At 43.3% G+C, this 11,241-nt stretch overlaps 1 protein-coding gene across 1 annotated transcript; it reads right to left on the minus strand.

The window, feature by feature from the left end:
* Positions 1-7,216: 7,216 nt before the first annotated feature.
* On the minus strand, positions 7,217-9,113 carry LOC108378264 (uncharacterized). Its single transcript, XM_017634552.1, has 3 exons — positions 8,005-9,113; positions 7,580-7,942; positions 7,217-7,506 (listed from the first exon to the last, which is right to left on the minus strand). The coding sequence occupies exons 1-3, from the start codon at positions 8,468-8,470 to the stop codon at positions 7,280-7,282; spliced, it is 1,056 nt and encodes a 351-aa protein (XP_017490041.1). The 5' UTR covers positions 8,471-9,113; the 3' UTR covers positions 7,217-7,279.
* Between the last annotated feature and the right edge of the window lie 2,128 nt (positions 9,114-11,241).

The following is an 11,241-nucleotide window of genomic DNA, read 5'->3' on the forward strand; positions in this document are numbered from 1 at the left end:
ATTGACTTGCTAGTATCGGAACTATTTCTTGCACGTTTACCCCGGCCGGGTCTGACGGGCATCGCTGACCAGAGTATATTTCATAATAAAACATGTGAAATATTATTTAATTTCGTGCAATTTATAAGTTCAGTCTTTGAAATCATCTACTTGTTTTAAGCATTCCTTTCTAAGGGCGCAAAACTGTTAGAAAGGATATGAAAAAGGAAAATTTTTGTGGTTGTTTCCTAAAATGGGAAAATAAGACGTCCAGACTGCAGCACTTTCCTTTGCAAAAAATATCCTTCTGATGTGTTCGAATATATTTCAAATAAAATGATGCACCTGAAAACCGTTTATAGGGCGAATTTTGCTGAAAATTCTAAGGACTGCATACCTTCATTTGACCACTTAAATGCGATCACACTAAAAATTTAGAAACACCTGTCTCGCTTTGCGAATGTTCCGCACATTGCCAGTCTCGGTTGCCAACGCCGAGCGATCGTTCAGCGTTCTATCAAGGATAAAAAGCTCACCCCTATTGCGCGTGGCGACTAGTAGTAGATAGATAGATAGATATATAATATGATGAGGTATGCACTGCGACCTAATGATCTATTGTGTCCTCCGCTCTTCATAATATTTCCTCCAAGCCAAGATCCCTCACGTCTTCTTCTGGCTGCATGAATTGGAGTGATGTTTCACTGGAAATGTCGCAGAACCGGGAAAGGTCATGTGATCGTATCCCCAGCCTATACAGATGCCCTCTTGGTCTGCAGTGTCCTGTAAGAAAACCTGTTAGTATTCTTATCCTCTCCTTTGGGAGGCTGCCGCATCTCTAGCGGGACAATCCGCCGCTTCATTCCCCTCTATTCCCATATGGCCAGGCACCCACGCCAGTTTGATGTTGTTGTGCCTACCTTGAGTGCCGCCTGACTGTCACTTAGAATTACATTTCTATCATTACGGTATCCTCTATTTATGATGGTCTCCGCACACAAATAGATGGCGTAGACTTCAGATTGAAATATGCTCGGGTATTTTCCCATAGGGATTGAGATCCTGGAGCTAGGTCCAGAGCTTCCAGCCCCTATTCCTTCTGGTGAGCCGTCTGTGTACCACTGCAATGTACTATCGTGAAGGAGTCTCTCGAAGGAGCAGGTACTCCAGGTTGCTTAACTCAATTTTAAACCTCGTTTCAAAAACTATAGCTCTACATATGTCATCCCTCGGNCAATGTACTATCGTGAAGGAGTCTCTCGAAGGAGCAGGTACTCCAGGTTGATTAACTCAATTTTAAACCTCGTTTCAAAAACTATAGCTCTACATATGTCATCCCTCGGAAGCAGGGCTAGCGGGAGCGAGGACCCAGCTTCCCCATGCTCCTGGAGAAAATCACCTTACGTCTTCCAAATCTCTGTCTGGCAAAATTGAGTAGAGTTCTTTTGGCGACCTGTTCTATGGTTATATAAAGGGGCTCGAGTTCAAGGACCACTTCCAGCGCTGTCATTGGACACTGTACTATTATGGTGTAAAGCCATCTTAGGATCCTGGGGCTAGAACCCCAGAATTTTCCCGACAGACGCTTACACACCATTAATGTTTTCGTGGTCTTGGATGTGTTCGCATCCACATGTTTCTTCCATCGAAGTTTGGTGTCCAGGATTAGTCCTAGGTACTTCACTTCGCTGGCGACATTGACCACGACCCCATCCAAGGTAATGTCCCTCATGGCCGGTAGGGCTCTTTTCCTAGTAAATGGAACGATGGCGGATTTAGCTGGATTTATACTCAGCCCTCACTTGGCATACCATTCCTTTGTTAATCTTAAGCCTCTTTGAACGATGTCGAACTTTCCTCTGGCAATGATCACTATATCGTCCACATAGCCTTGGCAGCGGATACCATAGTGAGAGAGAAGCTGGAGGAGTTCATCCACTACTAGGCTTCATAGATCGAGGAAAGCACATAGCACTATCTCCACATTCAAAGGCCACCCGAATCTCCGTTGTCAGTTGGTACAGGGCTGTGTCCGTGGACCTACCAACTCTTGACAAGGTTGTAGGGGTGTTACCTTCAGAATGGTGTATCTGATATTGTTGTCCACTATCTTCTCCATTGCCTTCAAAACAAAGGTTAGTCTGAATGACTTCGCTGGCGAATAATCTCTTTTACCCTCTTTTGGGATAAAGATTACCCGTGCCCTTCGCCACAGCTGTTGAATGTTATCCAGGTACAGTGTTAGTTAGTGTTCTCTCCACCCTGTTGCAGCATGACTGGCCGACGAACCCAACGCCCATCCGACTGGATTCTGGGTGAATATACTTCTGGCCAGTTTGCAGTCAAATGGTCGCACCTGGTCCGCTCAATCTCTGGCTCCAGTTCAATTGGAGTGGCCTCCGGGAAGTGTGCCTCAAGCAGAATGGTAGCTCTCTCTTCCAAGCTTCTAGTGTAGTGGCTGCGTTTTAGCTAGAACATTGTGTAGCCTCCCAGCTGCTGGGGTATTCGAAATAACTTCACAGAAGGTTCTAAAACTAGCTCTCTTCACCTTCCTAATCTCCTTGCAGCCTCCCCAACGCTTGGCCTTGTTGAAGAGTTTGCGTACCTCTTTCCGGAGCGCTGAGAGCTCCCTTGACCACCACGCGGTTTTGGTCGCCACGTTTGGTTTGGTTTCGGAGGCAGCTATAGTTATTTTCTAGCGAAATACAGCCATATCTTCAATGTTCCCTCTCTAAACCCGTTAGGTTTAAAGCTAAAAGCTTTCTATATTTATGCCAGTTAGCGTTTCTGGGGTTCCTCATCGGAGCGTAAGCCTTGACCTCCGCTCCCAGCAAGAATTGGNGGGGGGGCGGGGGCTCGAGCACCCCCCTGCCCCTACCTGGCTACGCCCATGACCAGATCGTTACCAATATTGTTGCTGACGGTCAGGTCAAGGACCTCCTGTTATACTCTAGTGATGAATGTCGGGCTATTTCCCACAGTATTTATGCTCAGATCTTCACTTAATATGTACTCTAGTAACGACTCGCCACTTCTGTTAACGTCTGAACTTCCCCACTCTACGTAGTGAGCATTCGCATCCGCGACGAGGATCAGTGGAAGTCGAGCCTTTCTGAAATGTGTCACTAGTCGTTGTACCTCTGCAGGGGTATGCTGTATGCGAAGACTAGGTCCATGGGTCTTCCGTCCACCCGAAGCGTTACCTGCACTGCCACTAGATCTGGCGTTAGAAACTCTGTAATGCAAATATAATAAATATTGTTTATAAGCACTACGCATGCTCTGGGCCTCTCCGCGGCGAGGTCCTATATTACCTTATTACTTGCTCCTTTGAGGCCTCTGTAAGTCTACGGCTCCTGAATTAATAATATGCCCAGACCGTCCGTCGAAAACCTGCTTGCAATTACAGACGCAATCGCATGATGCAGATTGATCTGGGCTACTTTCAAGGGCGGTGGGTACCTCATCATTCCTCGTCGCCCTCGCTTCTCTCGTCGAGCAAGCTTTGGTCAACCGCGAGATAACTGTCCAACAAGACGAATCGTGACGACATAGGACCCGACGGATACATGCTAATACTAAAAAAGTTGGGTCCTGCGGCATGGACCTCAAATTGTCTATGGCTACTCTTATCATTCCAGACATCTGGAAAATGAGGAGGGTGGTCCCACTGCTTAACCGGCCAACCGGGAGTCCTATCTTCTGATAACCCTGATAAGGCACTAGAGGCCTTGCTACTCGGACACAACACGAACCACCTGACCCCATCGAGGCATTCACAGGGAATCAGTATTGACCTACACTGACTCTCGATCTGTGAATAAAATTCTGGGAACAACCACTTGACGTAAAGTAAATAAGTTTCCAATGTAAAGGGCAACGTCGCCTCGGATGAAGGTGCCCCATCCGTTCCGACCGCAAATTTATTCTCGGGAAGGCTAGTTTCCCTCCCATTGAAGAAATACGCTGAGCAAGGCAAGAACTGCGGTATTTTGCGACATATATTATACCTGACATGTAGTGAGTTTATAGTGAGAAAGATACTTTGCTCTTGTTGTGCTTCCATTGCCAAGGTGGTCTGGTTGGAGGTGCATGCGAAAAGATGTTGGTTGGTGAGCAGTTGCCGACTCGTATGCCGGTTCGGACCATTTCGAAACAGAGCGTTGTTGGGGTGATTTTCCCGATGACATCCTACGGGGAATTGCTTCGACAGCATGATGTTATGCTCTTTCACCGCCAGCATCAGGCTTTCTTTGTTTAGGTGATGCTGCGGCGACATGAGGTGGCGACTACTTAGTTCGAACCTGAAACCCCTAAACCTGGTGAAAAGCATGGCGGTGGATTTCAAAGCGGATATGATGAGGTTTCTGGCAGTAAAGAAACTGGAAATGTTGATAGATAGTCAGTGATTTTGCCGTCAGGGCTTTCGAAGTTTGAAGAGGCGCTCGGACTCCTTGCCAAGTCAGTACGGACTTGTCACTTCCAGTTCGGACGAAACGATGTATAACCAGCTATCTGAGTGGGCGTTAATGCGCGCGTAACTGCTCTGTGAGAGCACTCTTCAACAAATCAATGTATAGGAGCAGTACTGGATTTCAGCGAGCCCGCTGCAGAGAAAAAGATGACGCATACGGGGTTAAGCTCAAATCGGGTGCAATGCAAGTTTAGTGGGTTGGATGCAGGGAGCTGAAAGAGAAAGCCATACGTAAATACATACATATTTTTTGTAAGAAAAAAAAGCTTGTGATATTGGTCGACGGGAAAACTCCCGTAAATTCTTTCAGAAAGTTAAGCGCCTATTCAGTGATGTTCATAGCGTGTTGAAATTTTGAAACCCAGGAACCCAATCAATGGGAACGGAATCGATGTGTCACCGCTTAATTATGACGAGATGCCAATAATAATATTGCACCTGAAAAACAAAGCTGATGGCACTGTCAATCTTCCAGCTGAGTGAGCGGTGAGGGGTTGATATGTTGCATGCATGAACTCTTGTGCTGCTAAAGCCGCTTTCATTAGCCCGAAACGGAGATGCCTTTACGACGGTTTCTGCATTTGGTATCCCCGCCAAGATAATATGGCGATGTAAAGTGAGGTTGAACAATAGCATCAGCTCTGTAGCCGAGGTTTCAGAAAGGTTGACTCCACATCGTATGATAGGAAAGGGTAATAAAAGCCGCAGAATTAAATCACTCCGGAACTATTTTTAAAAGAGCGTAATAACACTCAATTTGTTTTGATTTCTCTAAGATGGATATGGAAAGCGAATGGGTCAGGTGGTAAGAAGGCAAGACGAACTAACTTACTGTTGACAGTTATAATCTCGAAAAAGTCCGTATACTTGGGTATCAGAGTTAACACAAATTCTGCTGTAGCGTCTTGCTTAGTCCTGCCTAGATCGCACAGTGATTAATAAATGGAATTTAATCTTCATAATTCACTGGAGCTTTCATTTCTCAACCAATTTGACATTTTTTTTTAAATTAAAGCTTATAAAATCTGCAAGAGATTAGTTGATACCAATTTTTGATTATTTGAAAAAGATTGATTCTCCTTTTCTAGTTAATAAATGTTACATAATAAAAACTAGTTCAAAACAATTGTACTCCACCAAAAGTATTTTCTTTTTGTTTTTGGTTTTTATAAAAATTTTGGGTATGCAGTTTTATAGATAATTAAATTTTAATATAATAAAGTGCAAGCTGAAAGTAGCTAAGAGGTCGCGTTGACTTTTAATAATTTTTTCGCTAACATTTCGAGCACATCTGCATGCTAAATGGGAAATGAAAGCATGTGTTATATTATTAAAAATCAACGCAAACTTTCAGCCATTTGCAACTTGCACTTTAGTATACTAAAATTTAATGATCTATAAAACTGCATACCCAAAATTTTTATAAAAACCAAAAACAAAAAGGAAACTTTTGGTGAAAAGTTTTTCATAATATTTCAAATTATTTGTTTTTAATTTTTTTCGTTTTGGAAGAACCATAAAATTGTTCTTAACTAGTTTTTATTATATAACTTTGTATCGATCTTCTTCAAAATTGCCACTCTTTCTGCACTTTGCACTAAGAAATACAAAATGTAAACAAATGAAAAATCAAACATTGAGCTCAACTAATGTCTTGCAAATTTTATAAGTTTTCATTAAAAAAATGTATCAAAAATTTATTAACCACTGTGGATCGGCTTGTCCTCAATCGTTTTCGTCAAGCACAACTAACGGGAGGCTCAGGAAGTGGTGTTTAGAGGACATGCGAAGAGGTGTGGCGAGTAGTGAGGTGACTCCGCATGCCGGACACTCATGGGGCACATTTGCATTTATCCCATTCAAGTAAAAGTGCGTTCTGTATTGTCAGGTGGCTATACTCCCAAAACGGCATTTACAGGTCTGGAGTTTGTGTCACCTCGAGACCGACTCCCTGTGAATACCATTTATGGCCTATCGGTACGCAGTCGGGTCCAGAGGTTGTTTTATGTACCTCCGTTAGTTCTGAGAGATGTCTTATGACGTGTCTAGGCAAATGCTCTGCGGCAAGTAGGGTCTGTTCGGGTACCAACGTCTAAGGCATCCTACTAGGAATAGTGTACAAACTATTATATTGTGACAGGATGCATTTGAGCCTCGTCATGTAGGTGGTGCTGTAGCGACATCAGAAGGCATCCGGTGACTGTCCGGATTGCCGTGTTTTTTTTTTTTAAATCTGCAGCTTTGTCCATTGCATCCTGGTAGTCCCCGGGCGCTGCATAATTTAGAACCGGCTGGCCTTATATGTTGCCGACAACGTTTCTTTGTCTTTGCCCCAGGTGTTGCCGGCTAGCGACTTGAAGGCTTTGAAGATTCTACGGAGGATTTACAAGCTGTGTAACGAAGGCGAATACCGTCGACAAGTGAAGGATGAGCTTTATAGGCCTTACAATAGTATTGACATAGTGCAGCGTAATCAAATAAAGTGGCTCTGCAAGCTTGCACATCTATAAATGGATACCAAAGCTCCAGCCCTGAAAGTATGCAACGCGATATCTGCTGATGGTAGCAAGTTAAGTTGATGGCACTTTTGTGATGGTAAGTCCAGAAAAGGAGAACTTGACTTTACTGGACATTTCCAATTGACGTCAGTTGACACAGAAGAAAAACGAACGGCATACGGCATACTTAATTAGCCTCGGTCAGCGCCCAAAAAGAAGAGTAGGATTTTAACAAACCGAATATAAAGCAAACTATATATATAACTTTCTTGCACTAAAATCAAGATTTATTTACAAGGAAAAAGTGTAAATTTGAATTTATTTATTATCAAAGCGTGTAACCACCTTGATCCGCCCAATGCACGCGTCGACTTTCGAGGTAGTCTAGGCTCTCTTTGATCTTTCGGCGTTCTTCATCCATTACTGCCAAACGTTTGTATTTCTGTATAACATAGCAGCAGCTGAACATGAGTGCAACCTGAAAGATTAGCCAGAAAATCAGTAGAGCGATGAGAAGGCTTTGATTCAAGCAAAAGTTGTCCAATTGCATGTGATCTAAATCAAAGAAATAAAAAGAAAAACGAAAAATACAATTTTAATAGAATACCGACTGTCAGTAGGCACATACCAATGCCCGCAATCAGTAAGACGCCACGCTCGCCATAAATAAAGCTATTACTGCTGACCTGATCGGGACCACGCACGTGTAAATTATAGTTCAGTGGAAGTATGCCCAAATCTTGTATCGACATATTGTCAGTCTTTGAGTCACGCGTCAAATTCATCTCTTCAAGCTGTTCTTGGGGCACATCCATCACCGTCGATATGTAAACGGGGTTTTGAACCTTAAAACGATCCGAGAGTGGAGACTCTGGCTCCTCTTCGCTAATTGGTGGTCGGATCTGGCGGCGTTTTCGTGTAGCAGAACTTACAAGATTAGCTGTAGCGCTGCTATAACTGTCATCCTTGCTTGGGCTCGTGCTAACACCACCACCACCACCACCACCGCTACNGCGCTGCTATAACTGTCATCCTTGCTTGGGCTCGTGCTAACACCACCACCGCTCGCATATGGATAACAATTATCTCCGGGACAGCGTTGTTTACAAAAACGTATATTCACATCGAAGTTCACTAACGAAGATCCGGCAAATTTGAAGGCGTGAAAACGTGCTCTTAACATATTTTGTGTAGTTGAGTGTTTACGCTCCAATGCGGGAAATACCGTGACATCAATGGGGCAGCCCCGTTCATCGATGAGTTGCACGAAATTTTGATTGTCCTGTGTTTTGGCAATCAGCGAAGTCGCGCGAAAGTCGGGCAATGGTGGCAGTGCATAGTTAACCAACTGTTGCTGGTGTGGTGAGTATTCAGCAATGATTTGTAGTTCTAGATTTTGTCCAATTTGCACATCATTCGTTTCGTGTTGATGCGACAGATCGACAATTTGTAGTGTGACTTTCGGTAGGAGTGGTACATCCGTGCTATTGAATAGCAGTGAGCCCTCGTTGGGTAGCATGCTGTGTGAAGGTGGAGATGAAAAGAAGAATTACGACTTGTTGACACAAATTTATTCTATTAATTATAACTTTTTGCGACAAAAAAAATGTTTGTATACAGGGTGTCCACCGCTTTTTAAATGAACGAAAATATTTTTTATTGGCAAACGAAATAATGTGAATCGCCAAGTCGGCGATGCTCTCTTTATCTTTTGGTCGTATTATCGACTTCGGGTTTCGACTGGAAGTAGGTTTAACTGACCAGAAGTATTAAAGTTTTTATCACAGATTCGGAATCTGCGGAAAAAATACATTACCTTTGTAGGAAATTTTTTTCTATAATGGATTTCCGTTTAAAATAATGGAGCTCCAGCCTATTTGAACTACTTTCGGTCGAAACCGAAAGTCGGTAATACTTATTTCTTCGTTTTCCAATAAAAAAACATTTTCGTCCAGGACTAGTTGAAAGTTGAAAAAGTTTCAAATAAAAGTTACTTTTTTTTTATGCGCAGAATCCGAATCTGTAGTAAAAGCATATAACCCCATATAAAGAAATGACCTTCCGGTAAGTTTTACCCACTTTCGGTCGAAACTGGATTTCGGTAATACCACCAAAAGATGGAGTATCCCCGACTTGGTATTTCATATTCTTGCGCCTTCCAATAAAAACTATTTTTCTCCATATTNTTTTTTTATGCGCAGAATCCGAATCTGTAGTAAAAGCATATAACCCCATATAAAGAAATGACCTTCCGGTAAGTTTTACCCACTTTCGGTCGAAACTGGATTTCGGTAATACCACCAAAAGATGGAGTATCCCCGACTTGGTATTTCATATTCTTGCGCCTTCCAATAAAAACTATTTTTCTCCATATTAGACGGGGTGGACGGGTAGTGTGGGACCACCTACATGTATGTATGTATGTATTACAGCTGAATACGAACTCGATTTCAATGCCATGGTGAACAAGAGAAGAAAGCTTTAGTCCCACTGTCAGAAAATGAAACCCTTCCGACAAAACGTGCCATAACGGATTGAGGCTGATCGACTTCGCCGGCGCCCGAACCATGGTAGTAAGCTGTCGGCTATCCTTACCAAGTGTGATGCAGTTTGCAGAAGACGTGAGAGAAGTTTAAGCTCAATGTGGCCATAATCAAACCCTATCCCCACAGGTACTGTTGAAATTTGTCAGAGATTTAGGTTTAGAGAAGACATGGTGAAGAGTGGAGGATGGCACAATAGACCACTAGGTCGCGGTGCAAATCTCATTTTATTATCTATGGTAGCAAGCAGTACTAGGCTCCTGCATAGAAGGATCCATCAAGCTACGTAGCTGTCTTCAAAACGAAAAACGAGGAACGAAATCGATCATGTTGTGATAAACAGAAGGCACGCTTCCAGTGTTTTAGATGTTAGTACACCCCANGGTGGACGGGTAGTGTGGGACCACCTACATGTATGTATGTATGTATTACAGCTGAATACGAACTCGATTTCAATGCCATGGTGAACAAGAGAAGAAAGCTTTAGTCCCACTGTCAGAAAATGAAACCCTTCCGACAAAACGTGCCATAACGGATTGAGGCTGATCGACTTCGCCGGCGCCCGAACCATGGTAGTAAGCTGTCGGCTATCCTTACCAAGTGTGATGCAGTTTGCAGAAGACGTGAGAGAAGTTTAAGCTCAATGTGGCCATAATCAAACCCTATCCCCACAGGTACTGTTGAAATTTGTCAGAGATTTAGGTTTAGAGAAGACATGGTGAAGAGTGGAGGATGGCACAATAGACCACTAGGTCGCGGTGCAAATCTCATTTTATTATCTATGGTAGCAAGCAGTACTAGGCTCCTGCATAGAAGGATCCATCAAGCTACGTAGCTTGATCGATCATGTTGTGATAAACAGAAGGCACGCTTCCAGTGTTTTAGATGTTAGTACACCCCAAGGATCAAACATCGACTCGGATCACTGGAAAGCTAGAATCACATCAGACATTACAACATGCATTCGCCACTCGACTCTTACACCTTCTCTCAGAGAGTACTCTTCAAGAAGCCGACATATGCGAGCAGTGGAACCATATTTCCCGCACATCACGTACCACTGCCGAAGAAGTATTCCAGCAAGCCCGAAAAAAAGAACAGGTACGATGGTGAATGTTACGAAGCTGCAGGAAAGAAAGGATACCCCTGCAATGGGGGGCAAAGCGCGATATTTAGAATCGATATGGGAAGATAAAGAGAAGGCGAGACGTATTTGACGAAATAAAGGTAGAAAGCATGCTTCCTGACTGCCATTTGAGTGTGCTCTGCCCAATCTTCGACGAAGGTGACCCCGCCACATACTTAATATGCTATGCACTTTAGATCTGGTATCTGTGTGACTTTAGACTAGGTAAATTCACCAAAGACCAGGTACTCACCATACTTTGAGTATTGGAGGAGAATCAAACGCACCGTATGTTTGGCAAATATAAAGCAGATAGCACGAAAATGAGTTGCCTATACGCGATGTCTGAATTTGAATATTATTTGGCCGAACTTCTCCTACAATTTGTGGTGTGCATCTTGTTGTTATAACACAAGTTGGAAGAATCTACAATTTTAAGCCGCAAATGGTTTTATAAGAAGCGTTTTCAAAGTAGAAATACACGCGGTTTGCCATTATTCTTGGGTGTGGCTCGGACCAGCAAGCCAAATGGTGATGGGACATACTCAAACTACTTGGCTATAGCAAGCGACTGTGGAACTAAACTTCGAATTAACGCATCCACAGTCTCCCAGTGGTTAG

The sequence above is a fragment of the Rhagoletis zephyria genome, unplaced genomic scaffold (genome assembly GCF_001687245.7).
Source record: "Rhagoletis zephyria isolate East Lansing unplaced genomic scaffold, Rhagoletis_zephyria_1.1 Rzeph_scaffold_13704, whole genome shotgun sequence".
NCBI lineage: Eukaryota > Metazoa > Arthropoda > Insecta > Diptera > Tephritidae > Rhagoletis > Rhagoletis zephyria.